This window comes from Mucor velutinosus, assembly GCF_035048745.1.
Source record: "Mucor velutinosus strain NIH1002 chromosome Unknown tig00000093, whole genome shotgun sequence".
NCBI lineage: Eukaryota > Fungi > Mucoromycota > Mucoromycetes > Mucorales > Mucoraceae > Mucor > Mucor velutinosus.
The window spans coordinates 2767985-2783986 of record NW_027041907.1 but is presented as its reverse complement, the minus strand read 5'-3'; the positions used below and the strand labels follow the sequence as shown (position 1 = coordinate 2783986).

At 39.2% G+C, this 16002-nt stretch overlaps 5 protein-coding genes across 5 annotated transcripts; 4 read left to right on the top strand and 1 right to left on the bottom strand.

The window, feature by feature from the left end:
- Window positions 1–2198: 2198 nt before the first annotated feature.
- ATC70_002660 (uncharacterized protein) lies at window positions 2199–5073 on the bottom strand (the record flags this gene model as incomplete). Its single annotated transcript, XM_064822030.1, has 5 exons — window positions 2199–4509; window positions 4566–4683; window positions 4738–4784; window positions 4842–4986; window positions 5040–5073. The coding sequence occupies 5 exons, from the start codon at window positions 5071–5073 to the stop codon at window positions 2199–2201; spliced, it is 2655 nt and encodes an 884-aa protein (XP_064681716.1).
- Window positions 5074–5348: 275 nt separating this feature from the next.
- Window positions 5349–6778, top strand: ATC70_002659 (uncharacterized protein; the record flags this gene model as incomplete). The annotated part of the gene is made up of 4 exons (XM_064822029.1): window positions 5349–5357; window positions 5412–5540; window positions 5590–6584; window positions 6640–6778. The coding sequence occupies 4 exons, from the start codon at window positions 5349–5351 to the stop codon at window positions 6776–6778; spliced, it is 1272 nt and encodes a 423-aa protein (XP_064681715.1).
- A 712-nt stretch (window positions 6779–7490) lies between these two features.
- Window positions 7491–10166, top strand: RPN1 (proteasome regulatory particle base subunit; the record flags this gene model as incomplete). The annotated part of the gene is made up of 1 exon (XM_064822028.1): window positions 7491–10166. The coding sequence occupies one exon, from the start codon at window positions 7491–7493 to the stop codon at window positions 10164–10166; it is 2676 nt and encodes an 891-aa protein (XP_064681714.1).
- Window positions 10167–11210: 1044 nt separating this feature from the next.
- Window positions 11211–12152, top strand: SEC9_1 (Protein transport protein S9 plasma membrane t-SNARE; the record flags this gene model as incomplete). The annotated part of the gene is made up of 1 exon (XM_064822027.1): window positions 11211–12152. One exon carries the CDS (start codon window positions 11211–11213, stop codon window positions 12150–12152), a length of 942 nt encoding a protein of 313 aa, XP_064681713.1.
- A 469-nt stretch (window positions 12153–12621) lies between these two features.
- Window positions 12622–13755, top strand: ATC70_002656 (uncharacterized protein; the record flags this gene model as incomplete). Its single annotated transcript, XM_064822026.1, has 2 exons — window positions 12622–12748; window positions 12803–13755. 2 exons carry the CDS (start codon window positions 12622–12624, stop codon window positions 13753–13755), a joined length of 1080 nt encoding a protein of 359 aa, XP_064681712.1.
- Between the last annotated feature and the right edge of the window lie 2247 nt (window positions 13756–16002).

The window sequence follows — 16002 nt, the reverse complement described above, 5'->3', positions numbered from 1 at the left end:
GGTTGGTTTCCACCGAAGCGAAGCGTAGGTCAGGAAACCACCCGAAGTGCTGAAAGGCTCGTATACCATAGTAAAAGTCTTCATTTTTGCGGTCAAAAACGCGATCGTTTGGTTTTCGAAAAAAAAACCATAAGGGATACCTCATGGTTTTTGGAGGATTTTCGAGGTGTTTTTTTTTGGACTCCAAAAAGTTGAGCAAAGGTGTCAATATGTTAATGCTAGATGAGACCAATTGTTTGGTGCTATTCTGGCGGTCTAGAGCGGCTTGTAACAGGAGAAATCAAGCTTCCAATGCATCCAGATTTCGCTGCGTTTGACATAATCTTGAGCAGAAAGAGATATTACAGGAAGACTGTATGTTCGCATATGAACTACTAGCCAATCTATCTCGCTCCGCTCGATGTCGGCGTTGCTCTGCGGGCTCTCACCAAAGACATTTTAAATCAGATATGATAAAATTTTGGTATATCAAATAGAAGCATCCTTTTTTGCTTACACTGATATCAAAAGAAACCTGTTAATGAGACGTTGTGAAAGAAAACTCAAGTTTTATGCAGCATTTGTACATCACAATCTTCGTTTTCTGATGATAGAATTAACATATCATTCGCTGCTGCTGATGCTCTTGATAAGATGGCGACATAAAGCTGGTCATAAGTAAACACAGGAGTTGTATAAGATTTACAGCGGCTTTTTTGAGATATTGTCATTGCAAAAGGCAATTTTATGAGGCAAAGCTCCCCCCAAAAAAAAGTATGTGTGCTAATCAATGCCCTTTCAACTCCATCATCCCCATTTAATCAGCATCGCAATCCTCATTGTCATCATCAGAAAGGCATTTGGGCCAGCCAGCAGCAATGCCGCCGCCAAAATTGATTCAAACTCAGCTTGTTTTTTTTTCTGTTTAAGATTGGACAGATTTTATTATTTTTCGACTTCTATAATCTATTTTGCGATGTTCGACTATATAAACTGTGATGATCACCTTACGCTTCCTAATACATTCTTGAAGTACTTTTCAAGGCGCTTACAATGGTGCCAACTGTAATAAGTGGTTTGACTGAATTTATCGAGCAATTCAAGAAAATATGAAAAGCGGTTTTTAACGAAAGTAGTCATATTTTGCATATGAAAGCCTCATAAAAGTGGTTTCAGAGGTTGCTACGAGCCGAGAGAAACATTTTGATTCAATACATACCATAGTAAAAGTCTTCATTTTCAAGATAAAAAAATGCGATCGTTTAAATTTCGATGGAAACCATGAGGGATACCTCATGGTTTTGAACCGATTTTTGGCCATGTTTTTTGAGTTCACAAAAAGTTGAGCAAAGGCGTCAGTAAGCAAGTGCTAGGTGAGAGCAATTGTTTGGCGCTATTCTGGTGGCCTAAAGCGGCCTCTAAAGCGAGAAAACACGACTCAAGTCTATCCTGATTTGGCAGTGGTTTGCATGCTTTTGAGTAGTTGGGTACAATGCAAATATGTTATCTGCTCGTATAGGAACTGAATTCAACGATACAGACATGGAGCATCGCAGAAGAGCCAGATTCACTGCTACAGATTGTTTATAGAGGGTTTATATTTGACGTTGAACTGTTGAAGAGTGAAAATTCAGCATATACTAATAGCATTGATATATCCCAGGTCCATTCACTGAGATGCAATGCTAGCCCCAACGTTTTAGCTGTTCCTTGACAATGAGCAAGCTCTTGTCAAACTCTTGAAAGGGAGCAACGATAATATATACCAGGAGAAATACTGCCATCATAAATATATATTGTCGTACGCCAATTACAAATAAGAAGGAGCAGTAAATCAATATTACTCAATGCCACGTTCTTATAGATGTTGCTAACTTTCTTGATTCCGTACAAGCATAACCAAACAAGATGCCCTTTCCAACATACAGCCAATATTCCAGACAAAGATGTTTTCAGATCGTGCCAACCGTGATACGAATACAGCTGAGCTATCCTACCTCGTTTACCCCAAGATCACCAAATATCATTCAAGGAAGAAAATAATAGGCTGCAATCTCAGAGGCCCATTATCACAAAATATACACAGACACAAATGTATGAGTAATAAATTTACATGAAAGCTTTAATACAAGATAATTTTGAAAAATAGAAATAAAAAACGAAAAATGGCTTAAAATGAATAAAAAGGGAATCTATAGTTTAAGTGAAAAAGGTGTGCTTTAACGACGACCATTGCCACTTCTCTTTTTTGCCTTCTTTTCTCTTCTTCTCTCTGCACGTCTTTCGTTCTTCATGACGCCATCTACCATCTTATAACGGCCCTTGACACCCTTAGGACGACCCTTCACACCACGATTAGCACCCTTTGCAACAACCACTTTGACATCCTTCTTGGGTTTTGATTTAGTAGCTCTAGCCAGCAATTTGCCAATATTCTTTGCTTTTTCCTTTTCAGACATATCTGGGTTATCAGCGATATCGGTGGCCTTCTTTTGTGCTTTGGTGATTCTTTGTACGGCCTTGAACTTCTTACGAGCCTTGGCTTCAGCAATCTTTTTAATGGGACGAGCATTGAGTGCCTTGAGCTTCTCACGAAGTTGGTTCATGGCTTCTTTAGTGACAGGCAAGTTGGGCTTGTTGTGGTGCTTTTCGTCGTCCAAGAACCATTCAGGAAGACCATCCTTGTCTCTGAAAGCTTCCTTGGAGAAACCGTCATCGATGAAATCTTCAATAGTCTTTTCCTTGTTGGCTAATTGGCGAGCCAAAGTGATTGCTTCCGCTGTTGTCAAACCAGTTTCTAATGCCTTCTTCATGGCCTTGGAATTCTCGTCTTCAGCACCATCCCACATTTCCTCGTCAGATGGAACGGCATCTTCGGTTGCTTCAATCTCGAAATCACTGTCGCCATTTTGTTCTTCATCATCACTTCTAGATTCTTCGTCCTTCTGGCTTCTCTTTCTCTTGCGAGATTGCTCACGGATAAATTGTTCGTCGTCACTGGATTCTTCTTCGTTCTCCATAAGTTCATCAAGTGCCACGTCTTGGAAGATATCTTGGTCGAAAAACATGGATGCAGACGTTGTGAGGCCACTAGCAGTCTTTTTGGATAAGGCAGCCTTTTCTCCAAGATCATTCATGAGGGAATTAGATGACTTTGTGGCAATCTTCAACTTCTTTTCCTTGGGTGCTTTGGGCTTAGCGACCTTCATTGTTGTATCACCGTCGCTGTCGCTATCGCTATCGCTGTCAGAATCACTGTCAGATTCGGAAGATTCAGAGTTGGAGGACTCAGAATCAGAATCAAAGGTTTTGTCTCTGTCTTCGTTCTTCTTTTTGTCATCGAATCCATTCCATTCATCATCTTCGTTACGAACTTGTTTGGCTCTGAACTTTGCATCTCTTTCTGCTCTACTTTGCTTATAACGGCTGTATGCTTCATCCATCTGCTGCTCAAGATCACGCTCGTATTCTTCATCAGAATCCATATTTTCGTCCATTTCCATATCCATTTCTCTCACACGGCCACGCAAGTTTTTATCAACCTTGATATCGTTGTTATCGTCGTCGTCAGCGAATTCATCAGCCATGGACATATCACCAGCATGAAGTTTAGCGAGAGAGTCGTCCTTGTTGATCTTTTTGATGTTGAACACTTCGTCATCGGCCACACCTCCATCTTCTAAAGCAATATCGGTGGGAATAATCATGTTCAATTGCATTCGTTGAATCAGTTTCATCTTCTTTTCGTTGGCCTTTCTTCTCTCTCTTTTCTTTTTGGCTGCTTCTTCCTTTGTCAAATTAGCAAGCTCAGCTTCTAACAACTCGTCTTCGTCTAATGGTTCTTGTTCAATCAAGGCAGCCTTGGCTTTCTCCTCTTCCTTTTTGTCCATCTTGTATTCCTCACGGAGCGTAGCTCTCCATTTCAAAAGAGTCTTGAAATCACTTTTACCGAGCACCTTCAAATCCTCAGTGTTCACCTTGACATCTTCGGTGGTAATTTCACGCTTTAATAGTTCTTTTGCTTCATCAGATTCCCAAGTGAATTGATTGTAAGAACCCAAAGTAGTAATAGGATCTTGAGAGCGCACAAATTCCATCACGTCGAGAGTCTTGTGCATGGTATAATCACCATCCTCATAACCATCTCTGTGTCTATGTTTCTTTTCAGGCTTGAAAATATCAGTCATCTTCTTTTGTTCTTCAGCACCAACATCAGAAAAGACAGCCTTGGGATCCAAGATACGAGGATCAATCTTCTTTGGGGCAATGAAATCACGGCACACAACGAAAATTTCGGCAGAGACATTACGAGAAGAAGGGGGCTTTGTGGCCTCTACTTTGCGGAAAAGTTGTTGGAACACCCAGAGCAATTTGTTGTAATCTTTGGATCTGAACACCTTGGTAACAAAGGTACCGCCCTTGGCCAAAAATTCAGTAGCGAGCTTCAATGAAACGAGTACAAGCTCTGACTGAGAGAAGGCATCATGAACCCAAGCTCTACCGACATTGGGAGCACCATCATGAAGAACACTATAGATACAATCATGAGTCATTTGATAGATCAATGCTTTACAGCCACTACATACACATCAGCTTTCCATGTCTTCATCTCTTGTCTGAGGTTTTGTCTACATCTCTCAGTTGTAATGTCGTCTTGGAAGGTAATAACACCAGGAATTGGCTTAATAGCAACCAAATCAACACCTGAGGGACAACTGTTGTTAGAATGTGTCATGGAACTGGGAGATCAATGCTTACCAATAACTAAACTGGATTGAGGCATGTACTTTGTTGCGACCTGAAGCCTATAAAAATGTCATTCAATCAGCATTGTATCATATTATATACAGATATCAACTTACCAACCACCAGGAGCAGCACACAAATCAATCAGTGCTCGAGATTTTTCCAAAAAATTGTACTTTTTGTTGAGTTGGATGAGCTTGAAGGCAGAACGAGCACGATAACCTTGCTCTTTGGCCAAATGGTAGTACTTGTCCAAACGTCCTGTTTGACGGCATTAGAGCGCTGAATCTGGATCACTGAATACGGCAACTTACCCTTGGAGTTCTTCTTCTCTCTGGCTTTACCCATTGTAAATCAGTCTTTGATGTATATATGAAAAAAGAAGAGAAGCTGTCGAATTTAAAAAAACTTTAAATGGATTGAGGGCAAGTCCAAATCAAGGAAAAAAAGGACAAAAGGATAAGCCATACAGTGACAATTTTTCATCTTTAATGCGATTGCATTCTGTCTGCATCTAATTGGATAACTTGCCTAATATGTGGATCCTATTTGGATCCATGGATGATTGTTTGCATCTCTTTAGCATTTACGTCATTTGAGAGCAATATACTACATTTACAACAATGGCTTCGGTAAGAGCGACTCATCTCAATTGTCCTTACTGGATTGACTGATGTGGCAAATAGTTCTTTTTCGAGGATTATCAGTTCCCTAGCGAACTCTACAATCGAGAAACAGGTGATTTTACTACGCCAATTCGCACACTGCTCGACTTTGCGCCTCATATTCTCCAAGAGCTGCCCAAGAATGAAAAGGTAAAGTCTAGTTTTTGTGGTTACCATGCATGTCTCTGATGACAGGTAGGAGCAAAAACCCATCAATTCCACAGCTGAGGATTCCTGGACCAGGAACTTTGTGCCTACAAGCTACTTTGGATCTCTTTTGACTTCTGAAAGAACAAGGGCCATCACTGAGTTTGTTATTCGATGTGGAACTGAATACATGCAGAAAACAAACGAGAAAAAGTACGAGCAGGAGAAGTTCAAAAAATTTGAGAGAGAGTACAAGAGAGAACGTCGACGAAGACGTAGAGAGAACAACAGAGGATGGTTCTTTAACCGCAACCAAGAAGAGTCCTCGTCTTCAGAATCTGAGGATGAAGAAGAGCTGCAAAGAGAGAAAATGAAGCAAAAGGAGAAGCAAGATAAAGAGAAGAAGCAAAACCAGGCTGCGAAGAATGATGACAACACGGAGAAGAAACAAGTGCTGGGGCCTTCTGTAACAGCAGAAACACTTACTAAATCAGCAGCAGCAGCAGGCATTCTCTCACTCTCACTCTACTCCACTTATCAAGCAAGCGTCAAGTTTAGCGAGGTGTCATTTCACAATCAATTAGAAATACTAATAGCTCAAGTTCAAAGCATCCTTCAGAGCACGGACGTGTGGATCGAGGAGCATGACAAGATGCAAGACAAAATACCCAACCGAGTTCGAACTGATATGATTCAATTAAAGCAACTGTTGGATTTACTAGAGAGACTGGATCCTAGGTCACACAAAAAACTGGAAGCAACCGGATGGGGTGTGGGCGCTTTTGGCGGATTATCCGCCCTGGGTGGGTTCGCGCTGGGTAGTACAGCTGTTGCCACTGGAGGTGCTGCTCTTGCCATTGGCGGTGCCCTTGTCATGATTTCATCCAAGGCGTCTGGTAAAAATCAGTTGGGTGCTCGGCTATTGCTAGAGAATCAAGTGAGAGAGAGGGTTGCGTCATGTCAAAATAGCAGTAAGGAACGAGAAAAGATGATTCGGGAGGAAATTACAGTGAAGAAGGAGGAGGAACATGAGATTGGCGAAAAGAGGTACTGCATCCGTATCAATGTCTGAATAATGAATTTAAGTTTATAATTCTAGTAGAAAACTCAAGGAAGAAAAGACATCCAGCCGTACGACACATTATCGCCTGCCACCGGAAGAATGTGAAGTGGAGCAAGAAACATTCACTTCAACCCCATTACCCAAGCGAAAGAAGGAAAAGATTGCGTTACCCAACTAACTCATTATGACATCAATGCCTGGAGCTTTTCTGATCAATAAATCATGGCTTACCCTTTCATTTTACGGTTCATTGCACACGACAATAATATGCTATTGAATCCCAGCCCAACTCCCTGCTTTTAGGCATATCATACATGTAGCCGATATGCTTTGATTTTTGCTATGTATGCACTGAGGCATCAAACTGGCTTTCAAGATGGCCCCTTATATCATGAATACAACATACTTGAGTAATTTGGCATAGACATTTAGAGGGCCTTTGCTAGGATTTGTCGCATGGAATGGACATGGATTGATCAAAGATATCGGATGTTTCAATTGCCTGTATTAGTATGATGTATCAAAAAAGATTCTGCATGATTTTCGAAACCTGGCTTTATTGCCATGATACTAAACCAAGATATTAGAGCAGTGGTTACTCTAGTGCATACATAGGTGCATCAATTGAATGGTCAGAGAGCCAAACTAACATGTTCTAAGGGAATCATCCACTGCCTTCATGTACCTGCTAGACATTTCACCAACATTCTGGCAAATGCTACAAACATCGGGGTTTCACTCAAAATTTCGAGTCTCTTCCATCAACTTCCAGTAAAAAGGAGTGATTTCCATTGAAACGCAGCGAGAAATAGAATATAAAAGCAATGCCTGGACGAGGTCCTCTTCATTTCTTACAACTACAACTTATTTTATAATACAACAACATTAATATGAGTGGAATGAATTTTACTGATAAAGTCGAGAAGGCTTTGGGCATAGCTCAGAGTCTGGCTCGTGAGTTTGGACATTCTCAAATCATGCCTGCACACATTGCCTGTGCATTATTTGATGAAACCGAAGGTGCTCCTCTATTCAAATCTATTCTCGAGAAAGCTGGTGCTGACCCCAAGATCATTGAACGTGGCTACCGAAAGGTTATGCTGCACTTACCTTCGCAAGATCCTGCTCCCACTGATATTGGTATTGGTCCTCAAACTGGTAAACTTCTTCGCAATGCTGAAAAGCACATGAAGGATCAAAAGGACTCTTTTATCTCGATCGATCATGTCATTTTGGCTTTGTCTGATGAAGATGCTACCTTCAAACCCATGAAAGAAGCAGGTGTTACAAAGAAGGCTCTCGAATCGGCTGTCTCTCAAGTCCGTGGTAATCGTCGTGTGGATTCCAAGAATGCTGAAGAAGTCTATGAGGCATTGGCCAAGTATGCTATTGACTTGACACAAATGGCTCAAACTGGTAAACTGGATCCCGTCATCGGCCGTGATGATGAAATCCGTCGTGTGATTCGTGTGCTGGCTAGACGTACAAAGAACAATCCTGTGTTGATCGGTGAACCTGGTGTTGGTAAGACAGCTATTGTTGAAGGTCTAGCTCGTCGTATCATTGAGCGTGATGTCCCACAATCGCTGCAATGCAAGCTCTTTTCTTTGGATATGGGTGCTTTGATTGCTGGTGCAAAGTTCCGTGGTGAGTTTGAAGAGCGTCTCAAGGCTGTTCTGAAGGAGGTCAAGGAATCTGAAGAAGGTGTCATCTTGTTCATTGATGAAATTCACACTGTCTTGGGCGCTGGTAAGGCTGAAGGTTCCATGGATGCCGCCAACTTGTTGAAGCCCATGTTGGCTCGTGGTGAGCTCCGTTGTATTGGCGCTACTACCCTCTCTGAATACCGTGAAATTGAAAAGGACCCTGCATTTGAACGTCGTTTCCAAAAGGTGGATGTTGGTGAACCCTCTGTCCCTGCTACTATCTCCATTCTCCGTGGTCTCAAGGAGCGTTATGAAAACTACCATGGTGTCAAAATTGTCGATTCTGCATTGGTCGCTGCTGCTCAGCTCTCTGATCGCTACATTACGACTCGTTTCTTGCCTGATAAGGCAATCGATCTGATTGACGAAGCTGCTGCCAATACGCGTGTTCAACTTGATTCCAAGCCTGAAGAGATTGATGTGCTCGAACGTAAGCGATTCCAATTGGAAATTGAAGCCAAGGCTCTTGGAAAGGAAAAGAACAACAAGGAGTCCAAGGAGCGTCTGGAGTCTGTCAAGGAGGAAATGGCCAAGCTGGATGAAGAGTTGAAGCCATTGAAGCTCAAGTATGAATTGACAAAAGGCCGTCTTGATGAAATCCGTGATTTGAAGCAAAAGTTAGACGACCTTAAATCAAAGGCTGTTGAAGCTAGAAACCGTTATGATTTGGACACTGCTGCTGATATCGAGTACTATGCTATCCCTGATGTTGAACAACGTATTGCTGAACTGCAAGCCGAAAAGCAACGCAAGGTGAATGAGGAGCTGGCGAACGACACTACCACTGATAACGCCATCTTGTCTGAGGTGGTTCGTCCTGAACAAATCATGGAGGTTGTCTCTCGTTGGACTGGTATTCCTGTGCAGAATTTGGCCAAGAGCGAACGTGAGAAGCTTTTGAACATGGAAACTGAAATCAGCAAGCATGTGGTGGGTCAAGATGCTGCTATCAAGGCTGTCTGTAATGCTATTCGTCTTTCCAAGGCTGGCCTTCAAGATCCTCACAAACCTTTGGCTTCCTTCATGTTCTTGGGTCCTACTGGTGTTGGTAAGACATTGCTCTGTAAGACACTGGCCGAATTCCTCTTCAATGACGAACGTGCCATGATTCGTATTGATATGAGTGAATTGATGGAACAACACAGTGTTGCTAAATTGATTGGTGCTCCTCCCGGTTACGTTGGCCATGAAGACGGTGGTCTCTTTGAAGCTGTTCGTCGCAAGCCCTATGCTGTTGTCTTGCTTGATGAGTTGGAGAAGGCTCACAGAGATGTTGCCAACGTTCTTTTGCAAGTACTTGATGAAGGCTTTATCCATGACTCCAAGGGTCGCAAGATTGATTTCCGTAACACTATCATTGTCATGACTTCCAACTTGGGTGCTGGTCTCTTGGCTGATCAACACAAGGATAACATGATCATCTTGAAGGAGAAGATTCTGGAAGTTGTTCGCAACCACTTTAGTCCTGAATTCACCAATCGTATTGATGAATTGGTCATCTTTAACCGCCTCACTCAAAACAACATTACTGGTATCGTGGATGTGCGTCTCAAGGAGATTGAAGAGCGTCTCGCTGATCGTCGCATTGTACTGCAAGTCTCGGAAGCTGCCAAGGCCTGGCTTGGTGAACATGGCTACGAACCTGTCTTTGGTGCTCGTCCTTTGAACCGTCTTATTCAACAACGTGTATTGAATCCTTTGGCTAGATTGATCATTGATGGTGGTGTTCGTAATGGTGAAATTGCCCATGTTGATCTGGATGCCAGTGGTCATATTGATATCAAGCGTAACCATGAAAGCGAAGCAGGTTATATTGAAGAAGAACCCATGGACGAAGATGAAGATCTTGATATGGATTAAATTGATTAGCACTTATTATAGTAATATCCCCCTTTCCATTTTCTAACTTAATTCATTATACATATTTTTGCATTTTACACTATTCTCTGTAATATACATTTTTTTTAAAAAAAAAATAAAGATTGCTATTAGTATCATTTAAATACATTTGTTAATCCTTATGTAAAGTAATGAATCTAGCCCATTGGGACTTGAAAAAAAGACAAGGGCAAAAATATATTTGATAGAAGCCTATGTCTCATTTTGATCTGTCATTTACTATAATAACAGCATGTTTGTCATTGGTAAATGTCCTATCTACTATCATGCCTCCAAGCCCATCTTGCTAGAAACTTCTGGAAATCTGAATTATTTCAAAGTGTCAGAGATAGTAATATGTGCAGTAAGAAGTAGGCTCAGTGTGATATATTACAATACAGCAAGGATTAGCCGCTTTATTTACTAATAATATTTTGCTGTTATATGTCAACATTTCACTTTTAAAATTTCTTTTGGTAGATCAAAACTTCCCATAACTTACCTGTGCTTGTGGATGTGGATCTGACTCGTCTACGAGATTCACGTCTGTAACAATCGAGATCATATAATGTACTGTAAAACAGGCAAAGGTGCAAAACCATAGTATCTAATAAGCAGCAAATTCGGGTTTTCACTTTCATTGGTAATAAGCATACCAACAACATAGCGCATTAAAATTTGCATGAGTTATCTTTACCAAAATCAATATGCCTCCTATTCGAATTAGAAGTAGCACAGGCTGCAGAACTGCCCTTCCAGGAAAGCACAGCTATTAGAGATGTGATTGATGCCGTGTAAATAAAAGCTATAAAGCAATACACAACCAAATTTGACGGCTTTCAAGCCTTCATATCTTGACATGTAGACCTTTTTGAGCCACCGGAATAACGCCAAACAATTGTAATTGAGTAGTAGTAACTTCCTGACGCCTTTGCTCAACTTTTTTTAGGACCCAAAAAACATGGCCAAAAATCGACCAAAAATCATGAGATACCCCTCATGGTTTTCATTGAAAAATTCCTATCGATGTTCAATGCTATGGACATCTGCAGCCTTCACAGAGACTGGGATAGACGCCCAACAATCACTACCATCATGAGTCTCCCCCTCCTTGCTGCCTTCAACCCCTTTGCTGTTACAACAGACCTGGAATTCATGACCAAAGATTCGGTTAGGAGAAGTTGTATCCGCGACTTCTTTGCATATGACCTTGCTCAGCATAGCCTCCAGTTTCGACCTCGGTCAGAATGCCCCACACCAACCACCTTGAACAAAGTTCGTCGTGCCCTAGCCAACCATCAGATCTCCTTCCAACGCTTTGTCAACCACAACAATGCCGGTGAGATGGATTTCCTGCCTTTCGTTGAATCCATGATCTACCAACAGCACCCAATCTTCAAACTGCCGAATAGAGAGCTCCGTTTCGTCATGCTAGACATGGCTAACCTCGATGTCGGTAGACATTACAGTAACCAACTCAGCAAACAGCAATGGAAGGCATTCTACAAGAACACGATGCACTACTCAGCTCGCAACCTTTGGTACAGAATGATCCACAAACAAAGCTCAAATCAACTGGCAATGGCCCAACGCAATCTTAAACATGCCGCATCAGACCGCTGTACCCTTTGCAATGAAGTGGAAGACGCTCAACACCTGCTCATCAGTTGCGTCCATAAACTTGATGTCTGGGACTCCTCCTTCAACGAGTTCCTTAGCTACCCCAAAACCGCCGATCCACAACTTATCTACAACTCAATTATGCACTTCAAACTGAAGCATTATTATATCTACAATTATGACTTACACATTACCATATATGACCTCTTTGCCACCATTATGCGTACTATCTGGAGACACCATTATCAACAGTTTTACAACCTCATCCCCTTTAATGTCATCCAAGTCTGTCGCCACATCCGCACAGAACTGTTAAGATTGTCAAATCTTAGGCAACTCTCCCATTAGTTTATTATTCAAGATTTATATATGCCAAGTCACTTTGTCTCCATACACTTGTCCATCTCTTTGATGCATTTGTTTTATTTCTAATTACTATCCTAATAAAATAATATCATCCAAAAAAAAAAAAAAAAAAAAAAAAAGTTTTCATTGAAAATCAAACGATCGCGTTTTTTGACCTTGATAATGAAGACTTTTACTATGGTATATCATGAATCAAAATGTTTCTCTCGATCCAAAGCAACCTCTGAAACCACTTTTGTGAGGCCTTTATATGCAAAATCTTGACATTTTGGCCAAAAACCGCTTTTCATATTTTCTTGAATTGCTCGATAAATTCAGTCAAAACATTTATTTTACTCGGCACCATTGGAAACGCCTTGAAACGTACTCCAAGAATGTATTAGGAAGTACGGGCTGATTATCACATTTCATATAGTCGAAAAAACTATAATGCGTTGTTATAGCTAAAAATATGGCAGACGGCGTCAACCTCAAGACCTTTTCTCTTCCAAGGAAGTATTTACCCGGAACCGATTTAATGAGCAAGCTCTTGTTAGCTGATCAAGATGTTATTAATATTGTTGTCTCAGCAGTTATTGGTATGATCTTAAATATGCCTGTTAGTATGCTACTAATTCTTTTCGTTTGTGTAGGACCAAAGGCAAAAGATCAATACATTGCCATTCCAACTGAGTGGATTAATTTCACTCGCTCTGATGTCGCGTACGAGCCAATCAACTGCTCTAATGACCTACCTCGTATTCTAATCGAGATTCAAAACAAGGCAGATATGAATTTTTATCAACGACTAATCGACTACTCGCGTTCGGTTTCTAGACAACATAAAGCGTCTAAGCTCCCTATTGTTGTGGCAATTGTGATTAATTCGACAACCAGATATCTACTTGAAACTGAAATACCTGGTTCTCGTATCCCTTTCGCAAAGCAGCTGTCGAGTATTGGCTGGGCCAGCTCATGTCTATTTTTCAATGCAGAGACTATTGCGCCCTATCTCAGCGAAACTCCGTTAAACCCATTACTTGCACTTGTTCACTGTCTTATTGAACAAGAGACATCACTTATCAACTTTACACAATGCAATGATCCAACATTAATTTGTCTGTATACCAAAATGAAAAATATACTTGGTAGCCATATCCATGACAACGAAAACTCTATCCATGCATTAAAAAGTGTATGTGCCCAATCAAAATCAGAATGTTATAAGGCAAAGGCAGCCCTTGAAAATCAAGATCAACCTGTTGGCGTGCGTATTGAAACAGCCGTAAACATTTTGAGTAATACCATTGCGTATGTCGATGGAATAGCACAAAAGCGACGCTTAGAGGATCCATTATCCGATTTCGAATTTGCTGAGCAACAAGTGGACAAAAACGGACACATACCATGGAAAGCTCAATTCCAACAGTGGAAAATACTGGGCCGCTTTGAGCAGTATAAGTCGTACAAAAGTGCTCAAAGTGCTTATCACCGCGCTATGAAAAAGCAAAAGCAAAAGCAAAAGCAAACTGAACAACAACAGAGAACACCTGTAGTAGCGTCCTCATCACCATCACCTTCCGGAGCAAGACAGTCATCATTTTAAATTGAATTTCTGATATTAGTTATTGATATGTTCCCCTTGTCATAGTTAAAAAATTAGGAAAAAAAAGTATTCTAGGCATTAAGAACCAACGAAGGATTGCTTGATAGTTGAGCGTATAAATTGCGCAGAGAAGACGTAAAGAAGCAGAGAGGCGTTATTGTAGCATTAAAAGGAAATCACTTAAACGATTTGACGCCGTCTGCCATCAATTTTTTTTAGCTATAACAACAGCTATAACAACGCATTATAATTTTTGAAATATCATGTTGAACAGCTAATAACTAGCCAATCAACAGTGTCCTTTGCTATAACCAAATGTTATAGCAATTTTGTACTCTTATTTGCTATAACATTATGTTATAGCTATTCCGTACTCTTACTTGCTATAACATAATGTTATAGCTATTCCGTACTCTTATTTGCTATAACATTATGTTATAGCTATTTTGTACTTTTATTTGCTATAACATTATGTTATAGCAATTTTGTACTTTTATTTGCTATAACCAAATGTTATAGCAATTTTGTACTTTTATTTGCTATAACATTATGTTATAGCTATTTCGTACTCTTATTTGCTATAACATAATGTTATAGCTATTTTGTACTCTTATTTGCTATAACATTATGTTATAGCTATTCCGTACTCTTATTTGCTATAACATTATGTTATAGCTATTTCGTACTCTTATTTGCTATAACATAATGTTATAGCTATTCCGTACTCTTATTTGCTATAACATTATGTTATAGCTATTCCGTACTCTTATTTGCTATAACATAATGTTATAGCTATTCCGTACTCTTACTTGCTATAACATTATGTTATAGCTATTTTGTACTCTTATTTGCTATAACCAAATGTTATAGCAATTTCGTACTTTTATTTGCTATAACCAAATGTTATAGCAATTTTGTACTTTTATTTGCTATAACCAAATGTTATAGCTATTTTGTACTTTTATTTGCTATAACCAAATGTTATAGCTATTTTGTACTCTTATTTGCTATAACATTATGTTATAGCTATTCCGTACTCTTATTTGCTATAACATTATGTTATAGCTATTCCGTACTCTTATTTGCTATAACATAATGTTATAGCTATTCCGTACTCTTACTTGCTATAACATTATGTTATAGCTATTCCGTACTCTTACTTGCTATAACATTATGTTATAGCAATTTTGTACTCTTATTTGCTATAACATTACGTTATAGCTATTTTGTACTTTTATTTGCTATAACATTATGTTATAGCTATTCCGTACTCTTATTTGCTATAACATAATGTTATAGCTATTTCGTACTCTTATTTGCTATAACATTATGTTATAGCTATTTTGTACTCTTATTTGCTATAACATTATGTTATAGCTATTTCGTACTCTTATTTGCTATAACATAATGTTATAGCTATTTCGTACTCTTATTTGCTATAACATAATGTTATAGCAATTTTGTACTTTTATTTGCTATAACATTATGTTATAGCTATTCCGTACTCTTATTTGCTATAACATTATGTTATAGCTATTCCGTACTCTTATTTGCTATAACATAATGTTATAGCTATTTCGTACTCTTATTTGCTATAACATTATGTTATAGCTATTTCGTACTCTTATTTGCTATAACATTATGTTATAGCTATTTTGTACTCTTATTTGCTATAACCAAATGTTATAGCAATTTCGTACTTTTATTTGCTATAACCAAATGTTATAGCAATTTTGTACTTTTATTTGCTATAACCAAATGTTATAGCTATTCCGTACTCTTATTTGCTATAACATTATGTTATAGCTATTTCGTACTCTTATTTGCTATAACATAATGTTATAGCTATTCCGTACTCTTACTTGCTATAACATTATGTTATAGCTATTTCATACTCTTATTTGCTATAACATTATGTTATAGCTATTCCGTACTCTTATTTGCTATAACATTATGTTATAGCTATTTTGTACTCTTACTTGCTATAACATTATGTTATAGCTATTTTGTACTCTTATTTGCTATAACATTATGTTATAGCTATTTCGTACTCTTATTTGCTATAACATTATGTTATAGCTATTTCGTACTCTTATTTGCTATAACATTATGTTATAGCTATTTTGTACTTTTATTTGCTATAACATTATGTTATAGCTATTTCGTACTCTTATTTGCTATAACCAAATGTTATAGCTATTTTGTACTCCTATTTTTTTTTTTTTTGTAGGGCAATTGTATTGCTTT